The sequence below is a fragment of the Lactuca serriola genome, chromosome 1 (genome assembly GCF_051521515.1).
Source record: "Lactuca serriola cultivar US96UC23 chromosome 1, Lser_US96UC23_V15, whole genome shotgun sequence".
NCBI lineage: Eukaryota > Viridiplantae > Streptophyta > Magnoliopsida > Asterales > Asteraceae > Lactuca > Lactuca serriola.
Genome location: NC_136408.1, coordinates 225839796 through 225861362, shown reverse-complemented (window position 1 = coordinate 225861362; position 21567 = coordinate 225839796). Strand labels below are relative to the sequence as shown.

Sequence of the window (21567 nt, the reverse complement as noted above, 5' to 3'; positions counted from 1 at the left end):
CTAAAAGCCCTAAAACCTAAATTTTATAAAGTTTAACATCAAGAATTTTATAAAAATTAAACTTATAATATTATCTTAAAATAATTAAATTCAAGGAAATATAATCAAGGAAAATAAAAATTGAAGTCATTAACATAAACCCTTAATTTATAAGTCAAAAATCAAGGTTTCATGAGCAAAAACTTGGTTAGGGTGTATATTTTATAAAAAGATTGATATTTTTATAAAAGAACTAAAATTTTTATAAAATTAAAAGGGAAGGAGGGAAAAATACTCTCAAAACCGTCCATCCTCTTCCCAAGACACCTCCCCTCTTCCCAAAACACATAATCACTCCTTTCTCTCTCATACTCCACTTTCTTTCTCATTTTCTCTCACTTATCTCTACCTTCACCACTCCATTTCTCTCTTCCTCTCTCTAGGAACCACGAAAATTTCCAGGAAACAAGTCCAATAACACTCATGATGCTCAAAAATATTCATCATCTAGTGGTGTTCATTAAGGTAGAACACGATTTCCTTTCATTTTCCTCCATGTTTTCAAGGTTTTTCTTGCATTTCCTTCTTCTTCTACACCTTTCTCTTAGAAAAACATGTGTGCATGTTCATTCACTTCAGTTTTGATGATGATGGTGGTAGGATTTCACCCAAAAACAACATGCATGTTGTTAATGGTGAAATCCAAGGACCAAAACCTAAGTCAAAATCAACATAATGCACTTTTCTACAAGTTTTGGGTAAAAATCACCACATGCACTCTAAGTTTTCTTTCAAAAACGAATTTTGAACATTTCAAACTCATGAATGATCTTTAAAGCAACATGCATGTGATGATCTTCAAGCTTAAATGCTAGATCATCAAAGTATGTTGTTAAAAGCTTTCAAATTTGTTCATGAAGGATTTATTTCCAAATAAATATCTAAAACTCATTTTCTGACCAAATCCGATTTTTTCCAGTTTCCCATCAACAAAATAAGATGCTCTGTAAATTTCCAGAAAATAATTCATTTTTATCGAATTATTATAATTATTTCAACAAAATAGGGCAATAAATCATATAAAATAGTTTCTGAGGTCTATAAATCCTAGGTAAATTCGTGGATCACCCCTATTCTAGATAATTACTTCACATTAAATTTCATCGATTTTTGTTACTGTTTAACATGTTTTTGAATTTGCTTTTTGTTTGGAATCAATAAATCATAAAACCACTTTAGAGAAGGTGAAATGGTGACCTAACAACTTTCGAAGCTTATACACTCTGTTGAAAACGTAGAAAAATATTTTCAGAATTTTTCATAATGTATTCCCATTTTCACCGATTTTTGTATTTATAATGGCCTAAAATAAGGAAAATTAGTTTTACTCATCCAAAAATTATGCAAATTTACCAGAACACCTTGTAGTACATTGAGTCTACATAAAAATGTTTATGATTTTTCTACTGTGTATACTTTTTTTCTCCTATTTTCTAAGATTAAATACACTTAAATACACAAAATCGGATTTCAGTATATAAAAACCACACTTGATATTTTTCCTAGATTATTTACTCTGTAAATGAAGTGTAAAATTTTTTTGGTAATTTACTTTAACTTTTTAATAATTATCATTCAATTAACGATTACTTAAGAGGATTAAACAAGGAAAAATAGCAACACTAATTGAAACGTATATTTTATATTTTTCACAACTTCTACAAGTATAATAAAAGTGTTAAAAAAAATTTGGGCAATTTTGGAAACTGTTTTCTATTTATTTAAAATTTTATTATAATAAATGCACAAAAATAAAAAAAACAGGTTAAACAGTTTAGAAACCCATTTTTATATTTTTCACAGATTAAGTATGTGTAATAACACCTGTCAAAAATGTTTTGTGAATTTTTGAAACTTTTACCTATTTATTTCTATTTTTATAGAATAAATACACAAAAATTAGAAAATTTGTATTAAACTTTTTGAAAACACATATTAATATTTTTCCTAGATTATGTACAATGTAAAATAGTTACACAAAACTTATAACAATTTTTCATGATAATTTACTATTTTTCCATGATTTTATGATTATTCATGGAATTAAATGGTGAAAAATGGTTAGACAAATCAAAAATTCAAGAAAATTTATCTTAAAGTCTTTGACTTCAACTAAAACTGAAATGAAAAGTTTGGGAAAGTTTAGAACTAAATTGATTTAGTTTTGAATATTTAATCATTGGAACACCTCTAAAATGATAAATATTAGCATTTCAATAATGGGAAATTTCCACTTAAATTGTTATATAACAATTGATTCATTGAAATTTAATTTTCATAGAAAAACGTTTGTAACTTATCAATATTAAATTTTGACACACTATTGGCATAATTCTATTGTATTAGTAAAGTATACTAGTGTTAGATTTCGATTAGAGACTCACTAGCGAATACCATTATTGTAGGAATCGATTGTGGTACGAGTAGAGCGTAGTCAAGGCACCATTTGCATCATCTCAATGCATATTGTGAGTATTCACCAATCCCCTATTTTCGGTTTTTAAATGTTTTGGGGTGGAAAAGCATGTCCTAAACTATTTTTATGTTCGTTGTATTTATTTTGACTTGTATAAAACTTGGTTGCTATATTTCGTATGTATGTGTATGTTACTTTAATTCATGAGGACTGTATCGCAGTTAAGTCCCTGGAATCTCTAGACACAACTCATTCACTCTTTTGAGCCTATGGTTATTATGGATAGCGCTATCAGGAGGTAGATAACTCCTCACTCGCACGATTCGCTTGAGTGCATTTTACCATTTTATACACTATGTTTGCGATACACATAGTAGTCAATAGGGCATGATTCGGTCATTAGGCTTGGGTTGTGAACTCATGAACGGAATCTTGATGCACATACGAATCTTTATGCACACGTGAAACTTGTATTCTCATGTTAGCAACAACACTTGTATACTTATTTTAGCAATGAAACTTGTATACTTATTTTAGCAACGAAACTTGTATGCTTATTATAGCAACGGAATTTGTTTCTCATTATAGCAACGAACTTTTATTACTGAAAACTTATATACTTGTTTTAGCAATGAAATTGTTTGCTCCTTGTAGCAACAAAATTGATTGCTCATTTTAGCAATGAAACTTGTTTACTCGTTTGAGTAACGAACTTCATCTTCCATGAGAATATGAATGTTGCATCTTATTTGGGCAACACACTTTATCTCTCATGATGACAAAGAACTTTGTTTTTACAAACTTATTTACTCATTTTAACAATATACTTTTATTATTGGAAACTTTTATCAAAACTTTGATTTCAATTCATGGAACCAATATTATTTTGTTTATCTGTGAGTACTCACCAACTATTTTTTAGTTGACGCTCGTTTTACATGCTTTTTCAGGAATCATCGAGTAAGTGGCACTTAGGGACACTTCACTTTTAGGAGCATTCGCAAGCGTTGTATTTCAATTTTCATTGTAATTTATTTTAAAAGTTGTTCAAACCCATTGTAAATTTGTAATGATTTTTAATACTATGGTTGGTGTTGTCATTTAACTTTTGCTATGAAACCCTTTGTATTGCCACACCTCGTGTTTCCGCTCTAGCGGGGTGTGACATCCAGTCTTGTTCGTCAAAAAGAAAGATGGATCGTTTCACATGTGCATCGACTACAGGGAGCTCAACAAGCTGACTGTCAAGAATCGTTATCCTTTGCCTAGGATGACGATTTGTTTGACCAACTTCAAGGGGCGTACTTCTTTTCAAAAGTTGACTTAAGATCCGGATATCACCAACTACGAGTGCTAGAGGAGGATGTTCCGAAGACAGCCTTCCGAACTCGTTATGGGCACTACAAATTCGTGGTGATGCCGTTCGGATTAACAAACGCGCCCGCAATATTCATGGACTTAATTAATAGGGTGTGTCGTCCATACTTGAATTACTTCGTCATCGTCTTCATAGATGACATACTTATCTACTCTCGTAGTAAGGAGGAGCATAGTCAACATCTGCGACAAGTCCTCAAAACATTACGTTCGGAGAAGCTCTACGCGAAGTTATCGAAATGCGAATTTTGGATTCGACGAGTCGAATTCTTAGGGCATGTGGTTAGCGAAGAGGGAATACACGTGGACCCTTCCAAAATCAAGGCCATTGAGAACTGGTCAGCACCGAAGACGCCTACAAAAATTCGTCAATTTCTAGGCCTCGCTGGCTACTATCGAAGGTTCATTCAGAACTTCTCCCGCATTGCGAAACCTCTTACAACACTGACCCAGAAGGGCGTGGCCTTTGGCTGGGAAGAGAAGCAGGAAAGAGCGTTTCAAACGCTCAAGCGAGCTTTGTGCACCGCACCAATACTATCTCTTCCCGAAGGAATAGAAGACTTCGTTGTCTATTGCGATCCATCGAATCAAGGACTCGGATGTGTTCTGATGCAGCGAGGTAAGGTCATCGCCAATGCCTCGAGAGAGCTGAAGACGCATGAGGTCAACTATACAACCCACGATCTTGAACTAGGAGCAGTTGTGTTTGCTCTGAGGATCTGGAGAAATTACTTGTACGGAACGAAGAGCACTATCTTTACAGACCACAAGAGCTTACAACACATCTTCGACCAGAAGGAGCTCAACATGAGACAACGACGGTGGGTCGAGCTACTCAGTGACTACGAATGTGAAATTCGTTATCAACCCGACAAAGCCAATGTAGTAGCTGACGCCCTAAGTCGGAAAGAATATTCTGGTCGTAGGGTCAAATCATTGACTATGACTATCTATTCACACTTATCCACACAAATACAGGCGTCCCAACACGACGCTTTGAAACCTGAAAACATGACAAGTGAATCCCTGAGAGGAATGGATAAGAACTTGGAGATTAAGGGTGGAGGAGCTTATTATTTCATGGACCGGATCTGGACCCCAAAACTAGGTGGTTTCAGAGACTTGGTCATGAACGAGGCACACAACACTCGTTATTCCATGCACCCAGGATCAGATAAGATGTATATGTACCTCAAAAAGTTATACTGGTGGCATAACCAGAGATTGCTACCTTCGTAAGTAAATGCCTTACTTGCGCCAAGGTCAAGGTCGAATACCAGAAACCCTCAGGCCTCCTACAACAGCCGGAGATCCCGGAATGGAAGTGGGAGCGGATCACTATGGATTTCATTACCAAGTTGCCCAAGACAACGGGTGGACTTGATACCATATGGGTCATCGTCGACAGATTGACCAAGTCTGCACACTTCCTGCCAATCAAAGAAACAGACAAGATGGAGAAACTTACAAGAACTTACATTAGAGAGATATACGACTGCATGGTGTTCCCATATCCATTATCTCGGACAGAGATAGTAGGTTCACATCTAGGTTCTGGCAGTCGCTACAGAATTCCCTAGGAACTAGGCTGGACATGAGTACAACCTACCATCCGCAGACAAACGGACAAAGTGAGAGAACTATTCAAACCTTGGAAGATATGTTGCGAGCCTGTGTGATCGACTTTGGGAAAGCATGGGATACTCATTTACCCCTTGTCGAATTTTCCTACAACAACAGTTATCACACAAGCGTAAAGGCTGCTCCCTTCGAGGCCCTCTATGGCCGCAAGTGCAGAGCGCCTCTGTGCTGGGCTGAGGTGGGTGATACCCAGTTAGCTAAAGGACGAGTTCCTGAAAGCACTCTCATAGGTCCGGAGATCCTACGGGAAACGACGGAGAAGATCGTTAAGATCCGTGAACGATTGAAAGCCTCCAGAGACCGACAGAAAAGTTACGCTGATAAACGTAGAAAACCGTTGGAATTTCAGGTGGGCGACCGTGTTCTATTGAAGGTCTCACCCTGGAAGGGCTTGATACGCTTTGGAAAGCGTGGAAAGCTAAATCCAAGGTACATTGGGCCCTTCGAGATTCTTGCCAGAATCGGCCCTATAGCTTACAAACTCAATCTACCGAATGAACTTGGTAACGTACATTCTACCTTCCACATATCGAACTTGAAAAAGTGTCTGTCCGACGAGACTCTTGTAATCCCACTCAACGAAATCGAGATCAACGAGAGCCTCAACTTCGTGGATGAACCAGTAGAGATCATGGACCAAGAGGTCAAGCAAACGAAACAAAGCCGTATCCCAATAGTGAAGGTTCGTTGGAGTGCCAAGCGAGGACCCGAATTCACTTGGGAACGAGAGGATCAAATGAAACTGAAATACCCTCATCTTTTTACTTAATTGCTTGTAACTACTTATTTGCTTAAATTCTAATTTCGGGACGAAATTCCTTCTAAGGAGGGGATGATGTGACAACCCGAAATTTCTAGCTTACATTCTTCTTTTATATCAAAGTTAGCTTCGTTTTGCTATTTTATAATGAAGTTTTGGGTCTAAAAGAGTGCTTAAAGCTTAGTATAATTGAGATACGTGTCGGAGGATGGGTTAGTTTGGTTGTAGCATTGGAAAAACGAGCTAAACACACCAAAACTGGTGTGTGCGGCCGTACACTAGTGTGTGCGGCCAGCCAGCCGCACACATGCCAACCATACACTCCTCCAACCGCACACACCCTCCTATAAGTACCATCCTTGGTCATATGATCATTTCTTACACTCTTACAAAGCTAGGACTCGATAATCCTCTCAAGTATCATCCGGAAAGGTAACATCTTTCACCAAGAACACCAAGAACACCGTGTTTTCTGGCAGCACACCAGGCCGCACACATGGCCTCACATATGTGCTGGCAGCACACCTGGCCGCACACACACATATAGTGTGTATTTTGGCCATACACTCTCTAGTATAGCCTTTTAACCCTTCATACAATCATTTATGGTTGTAACACTTCAAAATAAGTGTTTACTAGTTCCTAAGGTGGTCCCAATTCGTTAATTTGTTGTTCATAACACTAATTATATTCATATATGTGCCAATATATGCTAAATAGGATTCGCGTGTGTACTCAAGTCACCACTTGATACTTAGCAACAGATCCAACATTGTCATCAGAACCACTCACTACAGGTGAGTTCATACCCCTAAACTAATCTTTGAAATGATTTTAAATGCTTTTATGGGGGGGGGGGGGGAATACAAGTTGAACAATTATAGTTATTATATCAACCACATGTGATTAATGACTACCAAGCAAATGGTTTTTCTTACTTTCCAAACTATTTATCAAACTATTTTACCTCAAATGTTCTTACAAACTCCTTTAATTGTCAAATACTTTTACTTAAACTCTTTTAAACTTATATTCTGTGTATCTGTATAAATATAGTTATATAAGTAGGATTGAAAGGACTTAGGACTGCTAGTCTACCCTGCTTCCTGTTCTTGTTTGATGTGGTCTTAGGGTATCAAGGTTAGTTGTCCGAAGGTCGTTTGAATCCTAGTTATATATTATGTATATGTATATAGATATAAAAGGTTATTTCATTCATCCAATTCCATGCCCTTGGGTAGCAAGGGCATACAAACATGTTCATACATTACTAGTAAGCTACCATAGGGTAGTTTAAGAAGATACTATTACTAGAACAATGAAACATACAATGAGTCAGTTCATACATGAGTCAATACATACTATGATGAGAATCAAACATGAAAACAGAGTGAGGAGAAACAAACAATAGACACTATGACGAGAAACAAACATACAGGCTAGACAGAGAAAGAACGCACAATACAGCTAGCACACATATACATTAACACAGTTATGTGAGCCATTAAACAGGGCATGGCACTACCTGCCATGACTGTTTTTGTATCAGAATCTCCTTCATTGGGGAGCATATGAGTTCGTGTATAGATCTATACTGGATTGACTATCCTACACCTTGCTGCTCGCTACAGTGGGACTTGCAAGTCTACGGGTGCCAAACATCATTTTTACGGCCTCTTACATTGTCGTTTTACCATTGAGTCGGTAGCAAGATACAGGCCGATCACATGTTACCTTAAAAATGACAATTGCTTAAGGTATTTAGTACAACAGTAGTTACTTAGTACAACACTACAGTACTATAATATTTCCCCATTATATTCACTTCGTGATCATGCACACGATGCGCGGTGATGTAAAAACTATATTTTTGGTTATAGTCGGAGTTGGGAAAAGACACACTCTTACATGAGACACACATACAGATACTAGATGCCTTGGTAGAAGGCTACTTTTAGTAGAAAACATAGGGTTTTCTAGGAGAGTTCAAACAAATACAAACAATACAAAACTTAACAGAACTTATACATTACAAAACATCTTACAAATGATTTCATACAAATGCAGTCACTAACATACTTATGATCTCACCAGCTTTAAAGCTGATACTCGCTTTCAAAATAACTTGTATTCTCAGGTCACCAGTAGATAGGTATAGGTGCCGGATTTTGAGAAGAAGGAGCTTGTTCAAGACTCCTCTATTATTTTGATGTATATAATTTTTGGTGTCTATATAACTTGACAGAACACACTTGTATGAAATTATACTATTAATGTAATGGATGATGTTGTTGCTTGTTTACTACTTTACATTGTTGTGATACTATACATGACGTCCTCCACCCCAGAATGTTTCCGCCGTTCACCGGTTTTGGGGGTGTGACAGTTAAGGCATAATGTGATGGCTAGATCCTATGCTAAACGCTCCCTTGTCAAGAGATTCTAGGAACTACACGTGACCCCTGCATGAGTGCAAGCTGCGAACATCCACATTACTATGATCATGTATACCCAATATAACTATTACAATGCATTGTGATTCATTAGTATAATTATATCCTGAACTTGTCCCATGCTATAACACCTTATTATGTTCTGTTCTGTTATCGTGTATTGATATCGTATCTATGTAAATGTATTGCGTTAGTATAGACTTATGAACTGGACTGACTCTTTGTGTGCTTCATAGTAGTAGAAGTAATGAATATCATTCTCCTAAACTATACCTATAATAGTTTACTAATGCTCTACTTGGACTGTTACTGAAAAGACTCATTTCTCTACTAAGTTATGCTTTTACTTTAAAAACGGAGTTTTGTATAACTATAAAGTAACACAACTTTAAACGAGTTTTGAAATGTTTTGACAACTTATAAATAACATAAGTAACATTTTGAAAGATGTTTAACAATAAACATTTACACAATTATCATTGTGTTCAACCTGTATTCCCCCCTTAAAACAGTTAAAATAGTTAAAAGATTCATTACGGGGTATGAACTCACCTGATGTGGGTGATTCAAATGGGTATGCGTGTATGGATGAGAAGTTCCAAGAATGAAGTCCCGAGTCACAACAAGTCCTAAATGACATATATGGACACATATCGACATGAATATAGTGTTTATTAACAACTATATGAAAGGAAACACCTTCTGGGACTAGGAAACACCTTGGTTAAGTGTTGGAATCACATGTGATTCAACAAAGGGAAGTGAAAAGGCACTTAATGGTGTTTACAGTTTTGGGACCAACTCCAATTGAGTTTACGGTCGTAAACCCATGAGTTTACTGCCGTAAACTCATGTCCTTTTGACCAATTTGTGCTTTGAAGTCCTAGAAGTCATTTTGAAGCATCCTAACTTCAAGTCTTAGCCTTAGGAAGTGATTAGGGCAACATATCACCCCTTTATGAGGTTTACGGTTTTTGGACCATTTGTCTTTGGGTTTACGGTAGTAAACCCAAATGGTTTATGGTCAAATGATGTTTTCAAGTCTTAAACACTTCAAGGTAAAGGTCTAGGCTAGTTTCTAGGCTTAAGGGAAGAGTTTAGGGCATTAAAACATGCCTTTGGGGTGTTTAGGGTTTTGGGAGATCCCTAAACTGTAAACACATATAAATGGGACATTTTGGTGGTTTTCATGTGCTAAACACATCAAAGGAAGGTTCTAGATTTGTTTCCAAGGTTTGGCAAGAGAATAGGGACACTTTAGCACCCTTTTTAGGGTTTACGGTCCAAGAAGATTCTTAGGCCGTAAACACTTGTTCCTTGTGATCTTTGGGTGTTTTCTTGATGCTCCTAAGGTCTAAACATGTCAAGGGTAGTTTCTATTTTTGGTTCCAAGGTCTATAGGGACATAAGACACACTTTGGCCTCACTTTGGCCTCATTTTTAGTGTTCACGGTCCAAGACGATCTTGGGCCGTGAACACCTTTTCCTTGGGGTATTTGGATGATTTCTTGATGTTTAACACTTGATCTAAACATATTAGGGCTAGAAACACTTACAAGTTGAAGATTTTGAAGAAAAATGGGATGATACTTGAGAGAAAAATGGCTCTAGTCTTGGAAATGTGAAAAAGTGAATAAAATATCTAAGTCTCACTTATATAGTCTTTAGGGTTTACGGTCCCACTACCATTTTGGACCGTAAACTCCAAACTCTTGATGTTTTGGGCACTTATTGCTACATAATAACCCTAGGGTATCCTCTCTCCTGGTATCTTCTGAAGCACCAACTTTAAAACACTCAAACTTATTCCAAAAAGTTTGAAAGTTAGCAGGCACAGTTTTGACTTCAGTTGGAGTGAGTGGGTATACAGAAAAGAAATTTTTGGGTTGTCACATCTTACATCACATCCGGAGTATAAAAGTCCTTGACAGCATAAAGGCCTAAGTAAAAGTACTTACAGTAGAAGGTAGTCACATAGAAAAGTGCTACATAGAAGATAGACAGGAACACGGTTCTTTAAAACAAAGAAGGAAAGTAAAGCATTTTCTACTAGCGACGGTCACCCCTATGGTGAACCCTTAGTTCAGCTAGTTGACGTTCCATATCAAGCAGGTATCTTTTGTAGACCCTCTGGCGTACTCGGAGCTCTATGACTTCAGCTCGAGTTTTAGCTAGTGCTTGCAGTAGGGTCTCATGGTTTCTCTCTGATCTCTCATGGGTGTTTTCAAGACGATTGGTGCGGATGGTATGCATTCTTGCATTGGTGTTAACCTCTTCGATACGATGGAGAGTCGCCCTGCCCTGGATTTTGTTTCGGGCAACTCTATGGAATAGGATTGGTAGGACTCTATCTGTTGAGCCCCCTTCGGTTAACTTGTAGAAGCTTCGGTCTCCATTAAACAGAATAGGTTGATTTTGATCTTCGCTCCATGTTTCCAAGCATTCCACCCAAGGAGGTGTCGGGCCATGAAAAGTCGGACGAGGGTTAGGATTTGGAATGGGAGTTCTGGCGGTAGGTTCTCAACCTTGGGTTCGGAGTTATCATCATCCGAAAGGTCTTCAGAATGGTGATCATTCAAAGGGATCAGATGATCATTCTCGGGTTCTTCTCCAAACCATCCAGCATTGCCTTCCTTCGGAAGGTATGGGTTGCCGTGGGGATGGAGTCCAGCTATGTTATCTACGCGAGAATTGGGGTAAGGAAATAATTATTAGACGAACTAACTAGATAATTATTAGATGATCTTTATCAGTTATGTCAATAGTTGTGCAGTGTATACCAGTTATATGAAATCAAAGCAGGATAGTCCTTCGAATAGGTTACCCTAACTCCAAATCCACAACCCAACGAGGACAGGAAGTAAAGCAAAGGTCACGGATTCTGAGTCTATAACACCTAAATTTCATATAACCTTAGCGTATCCACTTAACAACTATTGACCTACTTGATAAAGACCTTTTTAGTTCTCAGATAAGTAATTATAGTAACACAAAATACTCCTATAGTATTTTAGACTTATATTCTGTTTTAATGTTCTCATTGTGGTAGTGTTGGTAAGTTTTTAGTCTTGTTGCCACATCACAACCATTCTTGGGCATGTCAATCCTCGGACCAGCATAGTTGATTAGGCTATGCCACTCCCAAGACTGACCATACATCCCCGAGCTTACTTGTGATATTCAACAATTGTAATACTTTTGTTCTTGTCATTGTGACACGGATTTTAGTATGAATGCAGGTATGTATACTTAGTTAAATATTTTATTATTTAAAAGTATAAAATCTTGGTCAGAGTATTTTTATTCCCATTGTATTTATAATCTGTATATCTTTTATGGGTTGATATACTCAATTCACTATAAACAATGCTCTAATACCAATCTGTCACACCCCAAAACCAAGAACGGCGGAAACGTTCTATGGCGGAGGACATCATGTAATGTATCACAACAATATAAAGTAGTAAACAAGCAACAACATCATCCATTGCATTAATAGTATAATTTTAATTACAAGTGTGTTCTTTCATAGTAATAAACAACATAATGAATATTCAAAATGAAAGACGAGTCTTGACTACTCCGTCTTCACAAAACCTGGTCGTCGTACCTGTCTATTTGTGACCTGAGAATACAAGTTAATTTGAAAGCGAGTATCAGCAATAAAGCTGGTGAATTCATAAGTATTTATGTGTCTTTGATTTGTAAAACTGTAAAGAAAAGACTTGAAAATGCTTGAGGAAAAGTTTGTATCACCGAAAATGTTTGTAAGTATTTGTAAACATTTGAAAACCCTAGAAAATCCCATATTTCCTACTAGTATAAAAAGTAGTCTTCTACCAAGACTCAACCGTTTTGAAAGTATGCAAATCACTATAAGTGTGACTATTTTTCCCTGTCTAACTATTATTATAAAACTATATTCTACCTCATCGTTTATGTGAATATGTCACAAGGTAAAGGTAATAAGGAATATAATATAATTATTTTCATTGTATCCTTTTGTATTTGTCATTCGTAAAGTGTAAGAACTGTAGTATTGTATAAGTGACTACTATCGTACTAATTACTTTAAATTGGATTTATATCAAAGTATTATGTGATTAATTGTACCATACTATCGACTGGAAAACACGACAATGGAAGTCATCAAAAGGTATGACGTTTGGCACCGAAGACCTGCCGGTCCCACTGTAGCTAACAGTAAGGTGTAGGATAGTCAATCCAGTATAGATCTATACGCAAAATGTGTGTATGTGTGTGTGTTTTTTTTCTTACGAATATTATAGTATAAAAAATATGTATACATTCACATGGAAAAATATGCAAATATGCTCCTAAAACGTTGATTTTTTGGTTAAAAAAATTGTAGTTTTTTTTTTCTTTTTTATATTCCTGTTTTTTTTTTTTTTTTTTTTTTTTTTTTTTTTTTATATATATATATATATTTTTAAATTTACTAAGTTTATAAAATTTATTGTTTTAAAAAAATGTTTTTTTTAACTTTTTTCTAAAAATTTATGTTTTCTGAAACAAATTATAATATCTGCAATTAAAAAAATCAAAAATTATTATTTTTATAAAAATTCTGAAAAATTGATTTCTAATGTTAATCTCAGAGATTTTTTTAATATTTCCAATAATACAAAATTTTAAACCAGAATAGTAAGATGACGATAATATTTTTAATGAGTAAATTTTAATCCACGTTTCACCTTTAGTTGTTAGGTTTTTGGGAAACAATGATTTCTCAACACCGATCTCACCATATATATATATATATATATATATATATATATATATATATATATATATATATATATATATATATATATATATATATATATATATATATATATATATAACGGATTCTTGAGGAGGGAAGCAGTCTAATCGCAAAAACGAAATCCAAGACCATGAGTTGTTCCATTCTGTCTACGTTATACGGTTCTGCATCACGGTTAACAGCTTCTTGTTTAAACCACCATTACCGTACTGGTGCTTACATCTTATCAGGCAGCCCAACCAGTTTTATCTATAGAACTGCTCCATCGGGGGATAATGGAGGTATAACTAGAAGGCATGTGAATTTAGACACAACCTTTTGCTTTATGTCTACTACGGAAAATCCCATGGATAGTAACGGCAGGTATAGATTCAAAATATAAGATTCGTACTCACGATAAACTAATAACATCGTTTTTTTTTTCGGTAAACTGTGGTAGTTATGGTGAATCAAACCTGAAAACTGAAGAATGGAAGGCCAAAATCAAAGTTATTTCCAAAATAGACATAAAACCATCGTCTCCAACTCCTCAAAATCATAGATATTACAAGCTTTCCATGTTTGATCAGATCCAGATCTCTAACTACCACCCATTTACTTTCTTCTATCCAAATCATAACATTAAAGACAACAAGAATGCGGAGGATATCATATGCGAACGATCAAATCATTTGAAGAAATCACTATCAGAAACCCTTACTCGGTTCTTCCCGTTTGCAGGGAAGGTTGCAAGCGAGCTTCATATTGATTGTAACGATAAAGGTGTGTATTTCGTCGAGACTAGAGTTGATGATCGGCTGGAGAATGTTCTTAAAGAACCCGATAATAAGTTCCTGCAACAGTTGATACCCGTTGTTGATTGTGTCCTGAATGAACAATATCTGGGATCTTATGTTTCAATGGTGCAAGTTAACTTCTTTAACTGTGGTGGTGTTGCTATTACTGTGCAACATAACCATAAACTTGTAGATGGAAGTAGTTATGCGACATTCTTGAAATCTTGGGCAGCCATTGCTCGACGAGACCCGAATCTGGTTAATCCTAGTTTTGTTTCATCATCGATGTTCCCACAAAACCCATTGTTGCCGTGTGCACCATATATTCCTCTATGGTGTTTAACAATTTCCCCTGCTTATTTAAAGCATGGGAAATGTACAACTAGAAGATTTGTTTTCGATGCTTTGGCCTTGAGGGAGCTCAAAGCCAAAGCATCAAAACATCAGCCGGTCAGTCGAATCGTTGCTGTTCTCGCTTTGCTATGGAAGTGCATCACCATCGAAACACAATCAAAGCCATCCGTTCTACATCTTCCAGTGAACATTCGGCCACGATGTTCACCTGAATTGCCTGAAACTCTAGTCGGAAACAATATTTTAGGCACATGCGCCAGCTTTGATCCTGACACAAATGATCTTGAACTATCTTCCATGGCAGTTGAACTAAAGAAAGCAGTGGCAACTGTAAACAGCCAAGTGATTGAAGAACTGAAAGACCAAAACGGGTATGCTAGATTCATAGAAAGCCTTATAACCTCAATGGAGAAATTTTCCAACTTTGGAACCGAGTACTATATGACTACGAGCATGTGTAATTTTGGAACCAGTGAAGCCGATTTTGGATGGGGTAAACCTGTCTGGGCATGTACAGGGAACTTGAACGAAGATATTCCTATCTTTCTAAACAGGATGATAATGATGGATTCATGTACCGGTGATGGTATTGAAGTGTGGGTGACACTTGAAAAACAGGTGATGGATGTAGTTAAGTGTAATCCCGACCTTCTTTCATTTGCTTCTGTGGATCCTAGCCCTCTATAGCTCAAATGTTTATTCAAGTAGTCAGTTTTTCGGTTCTAAATTTTCTACGACTGCTTGTTAAACTTTTACGAACAAATTTCCAACAGAGGTTTTATGTTTGAATACAATATTTGTATAATTGTAAAGCGTGATAAAATTAATAATAAAGAGACGATGAAATTTTCTTCCCATGGATGTGGGGCCTGTCGTCTCCGATCTCAACATCTCTATTGTTAACTAAGCAACAACCATATGTCTACCAACTTTCCTTTATTTTTTTCTTCTGTTATTTTCTTATTATGTACAATAACTTTCCAATGTATCTCTCAAGTGGTTCGTCATCCTATAGTGGTGTAAGATTTTTTTTGTGAGATCTTATCGGACCATCTTCTTAGAGTTGTAACGATTCAAAAATCACAACCAAAAATTTCTTTAAAAACATTACTAAAATCATATTTATAAAACTGTATCATAAGTCATAACATAAATTCTCGAGTTTTAATTCAAAACATAATATCATTATCAGAGTCAAAAATTCCCAGACTATCTGACTATGGTGTGTGCACTGCAATCTTCCCGAGCTCCTCTTTTGAAAACTGAATACCTGAAACCAAAACTGAAAACCGTAAGCACGAAGCTTAGTGAGCTCCCCCCATCTAACACATACCATGCAATAACATATAAAGCACATACTGGGCCTTGCCCACTCCATCGGACCGAAGTTCGAAGCTGACTGACTGGGACCTTGTCCCCTACATCGGACTGAAGTCCGAAGCTGACTAACTGGGACCTTGTCCCCTCCATCGGACCGAAGTCCGAAGCTGACTAACTGGGACCTTGTCCCCTCCATCGGACCGAAGTCCGAAGCTGAGTAACTGGGACCTTGTCCCCTCCATCGGACCGAAGTCCGAAGCTGACTAATTGGGACCTTGTCCCCTCCATCGGACCGAAGCCCGAAGCTGACTAACTGGGACCTTGTCCCCTCCATCGGACCGAAGTCCGAAGCTGACTGACTGAACACAGCATAGCATAACATATCAATTAGCATAACACATAAATCCTGTCTGAGCCACGGAGGCGTCAAACATACTAACTACTGCATTGGACCGAAGTCCAGAAACTACGACTAACTGAGCGGGCTGGCATTGTGGCCTTAGACCCGTTCCTACTGGAAGGAAACTCACCTGATACTGCTGAACTGCTGCTGCTAATAGTCCTCTGGCTGCTGATCGACAATCCCCCGAGCCGCTGCTTCTTCAGCTCCACGAGCTACCAATATCAGTATGACACTTAGTCCAACTGATCTCCAAAGGTCAACTAAGTCAACTCTGGTCAAAGTCAACATTCCAGGTCAACCCTACTCGCCGAGTCCACCTAATGACTCGCCGAGTTCATCTGCTCAGGGTCTTTCTATTCGCGGCTCGACTTGCCGAGTCAGTCCATGACTCGCCGAGTCAACTATTCCCGAATCCTAACCTATCCAACCCGCTGAGTCTCCACCCGACTCACTGATTCGAGTCTTAACTCGAAGGGTTTGGGACCATGCGACCTGACTCGCCGAGTCCATGAACAGACTCGTCGAGTCCAAGGCAATCTTCAACAGACTCGCTGAGTTGTTCATCCAACTCGTCGAGTTCATCTCCATCTTCATACTACTCGCCGAGTCCACTCAAAGGACTCGCCGAGTCTATTCAGTCCTTAATCCATGCAGTGGCTTTTCGAGCCAAACAGGGCTTCCAACTCGTAGATCCATACTTCTAAGGCCTATCCCCCACGTAAAGTGGCCAACTTTACGTGTAGATCAAGAGATCCAGGCTTAAAACAATCCAAACTAGGGTTTAAGACAAGGAGGCTTCACTATCATCCCAAGAACAGATGCTTTATGACTTTCTAGGCCAAGATACACTCAGATCTGAAGTAGCAACTTCAGATCTAGGCTTCTAACTTGAAATAGTTCTTAAGCATGGCATAAAATCCCCAAATCACATAGCCAAGGTTGATCTATTAAACAAAAGAGGGAAGTTAACGATTCATTACCTCAAATGCTCTGGAAGACCCCACAAACTCTGGATCTACTGCCACATCTTGAATCCCCAATGAGTGCCTTCTTCCTTCTTCCTTCAAATCACCCAAAGTTGGCAAGAAAACTTGGTTGAGCAACAATGGAGGTTTAGGGTTTCTGGTTTTGGACTATAGGGCCACCAATGACCCCTAGGAAAGAGATTAAGACGCTTAAATAGGGTACCAAGTCCCGAAATTAGGGTTTCCCAACCCAGACCTGACTCGTCGAGTCCACTTGCCAACTCGCGGAGTCAGTTACTTGCTTTACACCCGGATCCCGCTCCGACTTGCCGAGCTCCTCCCTGGACTTGACGAGTCAACCCTCTATAACTTAGGGTTTTTCCTTTCCTTTCTTGACCTTTCTGATTTCGGGTGTTACAAGAGTGGTGTAAGAAAGACAAAAAATATTTTCTTTTGTGAGATCTTAGGTTGGCCAATTTCCTTACTTTGCTTACCCTCCTTACTTTGCTTACACCACTCTCGGTATATAAACCGCTTCAACTATGATGGAAAGTTAGTTCAACTTTTTGCTTAGTTGACAAGAAATATAATTCTAGTTGGCAAATATTTGAGACTTAGCAAATTTGGTTAAAAATGAAACAAAATTATAAACTTAGTGAGTTAATTGAAAAAAAACACAATGTGAAAATCAAAATTTCATATAAACTTAAGTGTTGGTTTTTAGAGGCAAAAGATTTGCAATATGCAGAACAAATGTAGAAATATGTAGTATAAGAGGAATGTCAAATGTCTGCATGTCGCTGAAATAAACTAAAATTCAAATATATGATTCTTTAAATTTAAAATAATGAAATTTAAAAAGTTGTAGTTTTATAACACTGAAAGGTTACGTAATATTCAAATTTCACTTAATTTCATTTCATTTAATAGTACCCATAGTGGAATCAAGTCCGCCTTTCTCTTTACTTTACTATTTTTTATAAGAGAAATTAAATATCATCCTACCTTTTCCTCCTACTTATATTCCTATACATCTGAAATAATGACATGTGTCATATTTCTATAATCAAGCTGTCACACGTTTGACCGAGAGCGGAAACAACGAAGGTGCGACATTGTCATTGCATCATAGTCAACAAACATATATTAAACATTGCAATACTTAAAGCAATATATTAAAAAATTTCAAAGTGTTGGTGCTAAATTTAATTATTCAAATGTTTGAAAATACTACTTGAAATAGTTCAACAAACATATTGTAAAACAACATAAGGCTTGACCGGAAAGATCATCACAAAAGTGAGGAAATATAACTTCCAAAGGACCGGTGTCAAAACCCTCTAGCTTTTAATTACCTGATAATACACAAATTTAGAACTACGTCAATAAAATTTTTTGTTGACTTCCATAGGCTGACTCTGTGTATAGTTTAAAAATGAATTTTTTATATAAGACTAACCCACTATCAAATTATATAAAAATGATACTTATAAAATTCAGAAAGAGAATAATCCATGAAATGTTAACTTGACATAAGTGTAATTGTACTTGTAATAATATACAAATGTAGTTATCAAGTGTTTATTTTACTTAAATAAAACACTAACACTTAACCAAATTATAAGTGTATAGCCTAATACTACATACAATTTTATTTTAACTTGCATTAGTATTTTCGTAGGGAATTTTGGAGATATTTGGAGTTTATAACCGAGCTATACGATTTTAATCTCCCCCTGTGAAACAAAATAAACAGGGTGGTGCTTGTATCTCATCAATGCTTCATCGATGTCGAGAATAAAGAATAAAATAAGAAATTATCGTATGTTTTGTCTTGTTAGACGAATGTTGTAGCTGACAACCACATACATGAGTGTCAATTTCTGAATTTAGGAGAACTAATGGAGATTGAAGGGTTTTGAAGTCGATTTCTGAAAGAGTTTAAGTTAGCGAAGTTGAGTAATAACATCCAAGGAAGTAGAAGAGATTGAAGATGATAACCTTTACCTTAAGTTGGTACATTCAAAATGCTTTTATTAATTGATTTTGTGTGTTTCAATTTTGTCATGAGTAGCTAAATCTAGCTGCTTCTGTTTAGCTAGATGAAACTTCAACTGATGGATTAATTTATTAGTTATGGATTTTACTTGTTGGTTAAATGTTTGTGTTTGATCGTTAATACCTAGCATGCTAATATTTGATACTTAAATTGCTTGAATTCATGTTCTGTGTAACTTAAATATTAAATTGCATGAACTTGACACCTAGTAATTTAGTGACCATTAGATTACTTGAGCTACAATGGAACCAATCTTAAATAAGTAATTAAAGTTATTAAATTTGGCTATGTTGGAGAACATATACCTTGACTATAATTGTGTTTGTTTAATCAATCTTACATAACTCTATCCATAATTAATAATTGATTCTTTGTGAAATTATATGTGACCATTCATAGTTCTACCTGAATTAGTTTGGCATTAGTATATTTTGACTTAAATTGCTAATAACATAATAATTGGTAACCAACATGAATTGTCCATAATTAGTAGCTAACCATTGAGGAGCAGTGGATTCGAACTAAATATAAGTGTTTTAATCATTGACTGAGTTTGATAGTTGAGGGAATAAGTTTGTCTGAACTTGCAAAATCGGATAAAAACCCAATTTTCTTTTGCTTTTCTTAGATTAGTATTTTGTAAATTAATTAGACAATTAAACATGTTCCTTGTGATCGATACCCGACTGTTTGTGCTATACTATTTGCGAAAGAGTACACTCCCTTTAGTTGAATAACTACTTACATAGTAGGTAAAATAAGGTGTAGTAATATTTTATTGTGACATCAAGTTTTTGACGCCGTTGTCGGGGAACAACTATTTAGTTTAAAATTTATTTGTTTTAGGTTAATTGATAATTTTCGTGGGATAAAACATTTAAAAAGTTAAGTTTTAGCATTAGATTTTTTTTTAGAACTAAACTCACGACGTGAGCATCCAAAGCTCATAACGTGCTCTTTACCACGTCATGGTGAGCAGTCAGTAAGCTTTTTTAATTCGTTTTTTTTCAGCTTTACGTTTTTAGTTTTGTTTCTATTGCAGTAGTTCATGATCCGATGATATAACACACCATTGATACCACCGCTTGTAGATCCAGAGTCATCCCTTCACAAAAAGTCGGACAAAAACGTCAGAGAAACCAACCAACCAAAGAAATCACCTTTTCAAAGACCTTAAATCAGTTTCCGAAAAGAAGATGGGGAAGAGCGTGGGTGAATCAAGAAATTCTACAAAGAACGAATGCAAGTTAGAAAGCTTTAAGAAAAATCCTAATCTTCACGAATCTAATTTCGAATCAGAAACCAATAAAGAAGGATGCGATCCTGTTCTAGTGCTAACTGCGATTCTAGCGGCAACAACATTCGAGCTAAAGGAACACATTCTGTCCGTGCTAAAGGAAGTTCCATTTTCCGGGAAAGATCATGAGGATGCATACAAACACCTTTATGAAGTCAATTACATTGTGTATTACTTCAACATCTTAAATGTTCCACGCACTACAATGTTTCTTAGAATGCTACCTATAACCTTCAACGGAGCTGCAAAGGATTGGTTGAAGGCACTTCCAACCGGTAAAATTACTACTTGGGCACAAATGAGTGAGAAATTTCTAGAACACTTTTTCCCACCTTCAAAAGTTGCTAAACTCAAGAAGGCCATAGCAATTTTTGAGTAACAACCGGGTGAATCACTTTACGAGGCGTGGGAACGCTACAAGGGATTGATAAAATTGTCCCCAAAATGATTTGAATGAGCAACAAGAAGTATCAATATTTTATGATGGGGTTAATGTCATGAAAAGGCAACTCCTTGATTCTCAAGGTCCTTTAACAAAGAAAAATCCTACAGAAATCAAGGAATTAATTTAAGAATTTTCCAAGCATTCACGTGAATATCACAATCCTAGACATGATGCAATGAAAGGAATTGGGAGTGGTACTTCTGAAGACATGGCTATGCTGAACACTATGGACTGTAGGATGATGAAGATGGACCAATCGATACATGCTATTAGAGTTGGGTGTGAAAGATGCAATGGTCCACACTTGACCAAATATTGCCACTTGGATGAGAACGGGAGTAAGAAGGCTCAAGTTTGTTACTCAAGTGGATACAAATATGATGAAGATTAGAGGAAGCCAAAGAAATAGTGGTTGCCATATGATGAATATAAGAAGGAAAAAGAAGAAAAATATAGGCAAACTGGCCGAGGATTTT

General features: G+C 36.5%; 1 protein-coding gene and 1 non-coding gene across 2 annotated transcripts; one reads left to right on the top strand and one right to left on the bottom strand.

The window, feature by feature from the left end:
* The first annotated feature begins 13602 nt into the window (after positions 1–13602).
* LOC145066275 (epi-neemfruitin B 7-O-acetyltransferse L7AT-like) lies at positions 13603–15289 on the top strand. Its single transcript, XM_079013483.1, has 2 exons — positions 13603–13835; positions 13912–15289. Exons 1-2 carry the CDS (start codon positions 13603–13605, stop codon positions 15287–15289), a joined length of 1611 nt encoding a protein of 536 aa, XP_078869609.1.
* A 5703-nt stretch (positions 15290–20992) lies between these two features.
* Positions 20993–21097, bottom strand: LOC145080794 (small nucleolar RNA R71). Its single transcript, XR_013695378.1, has one exon. It is a non-coding gene; the product is annotated as a small nucleolar RNA R71 (small nucleolar RNA).
* Positions 21098–21567: the final 470 nt, after the last annotated feature.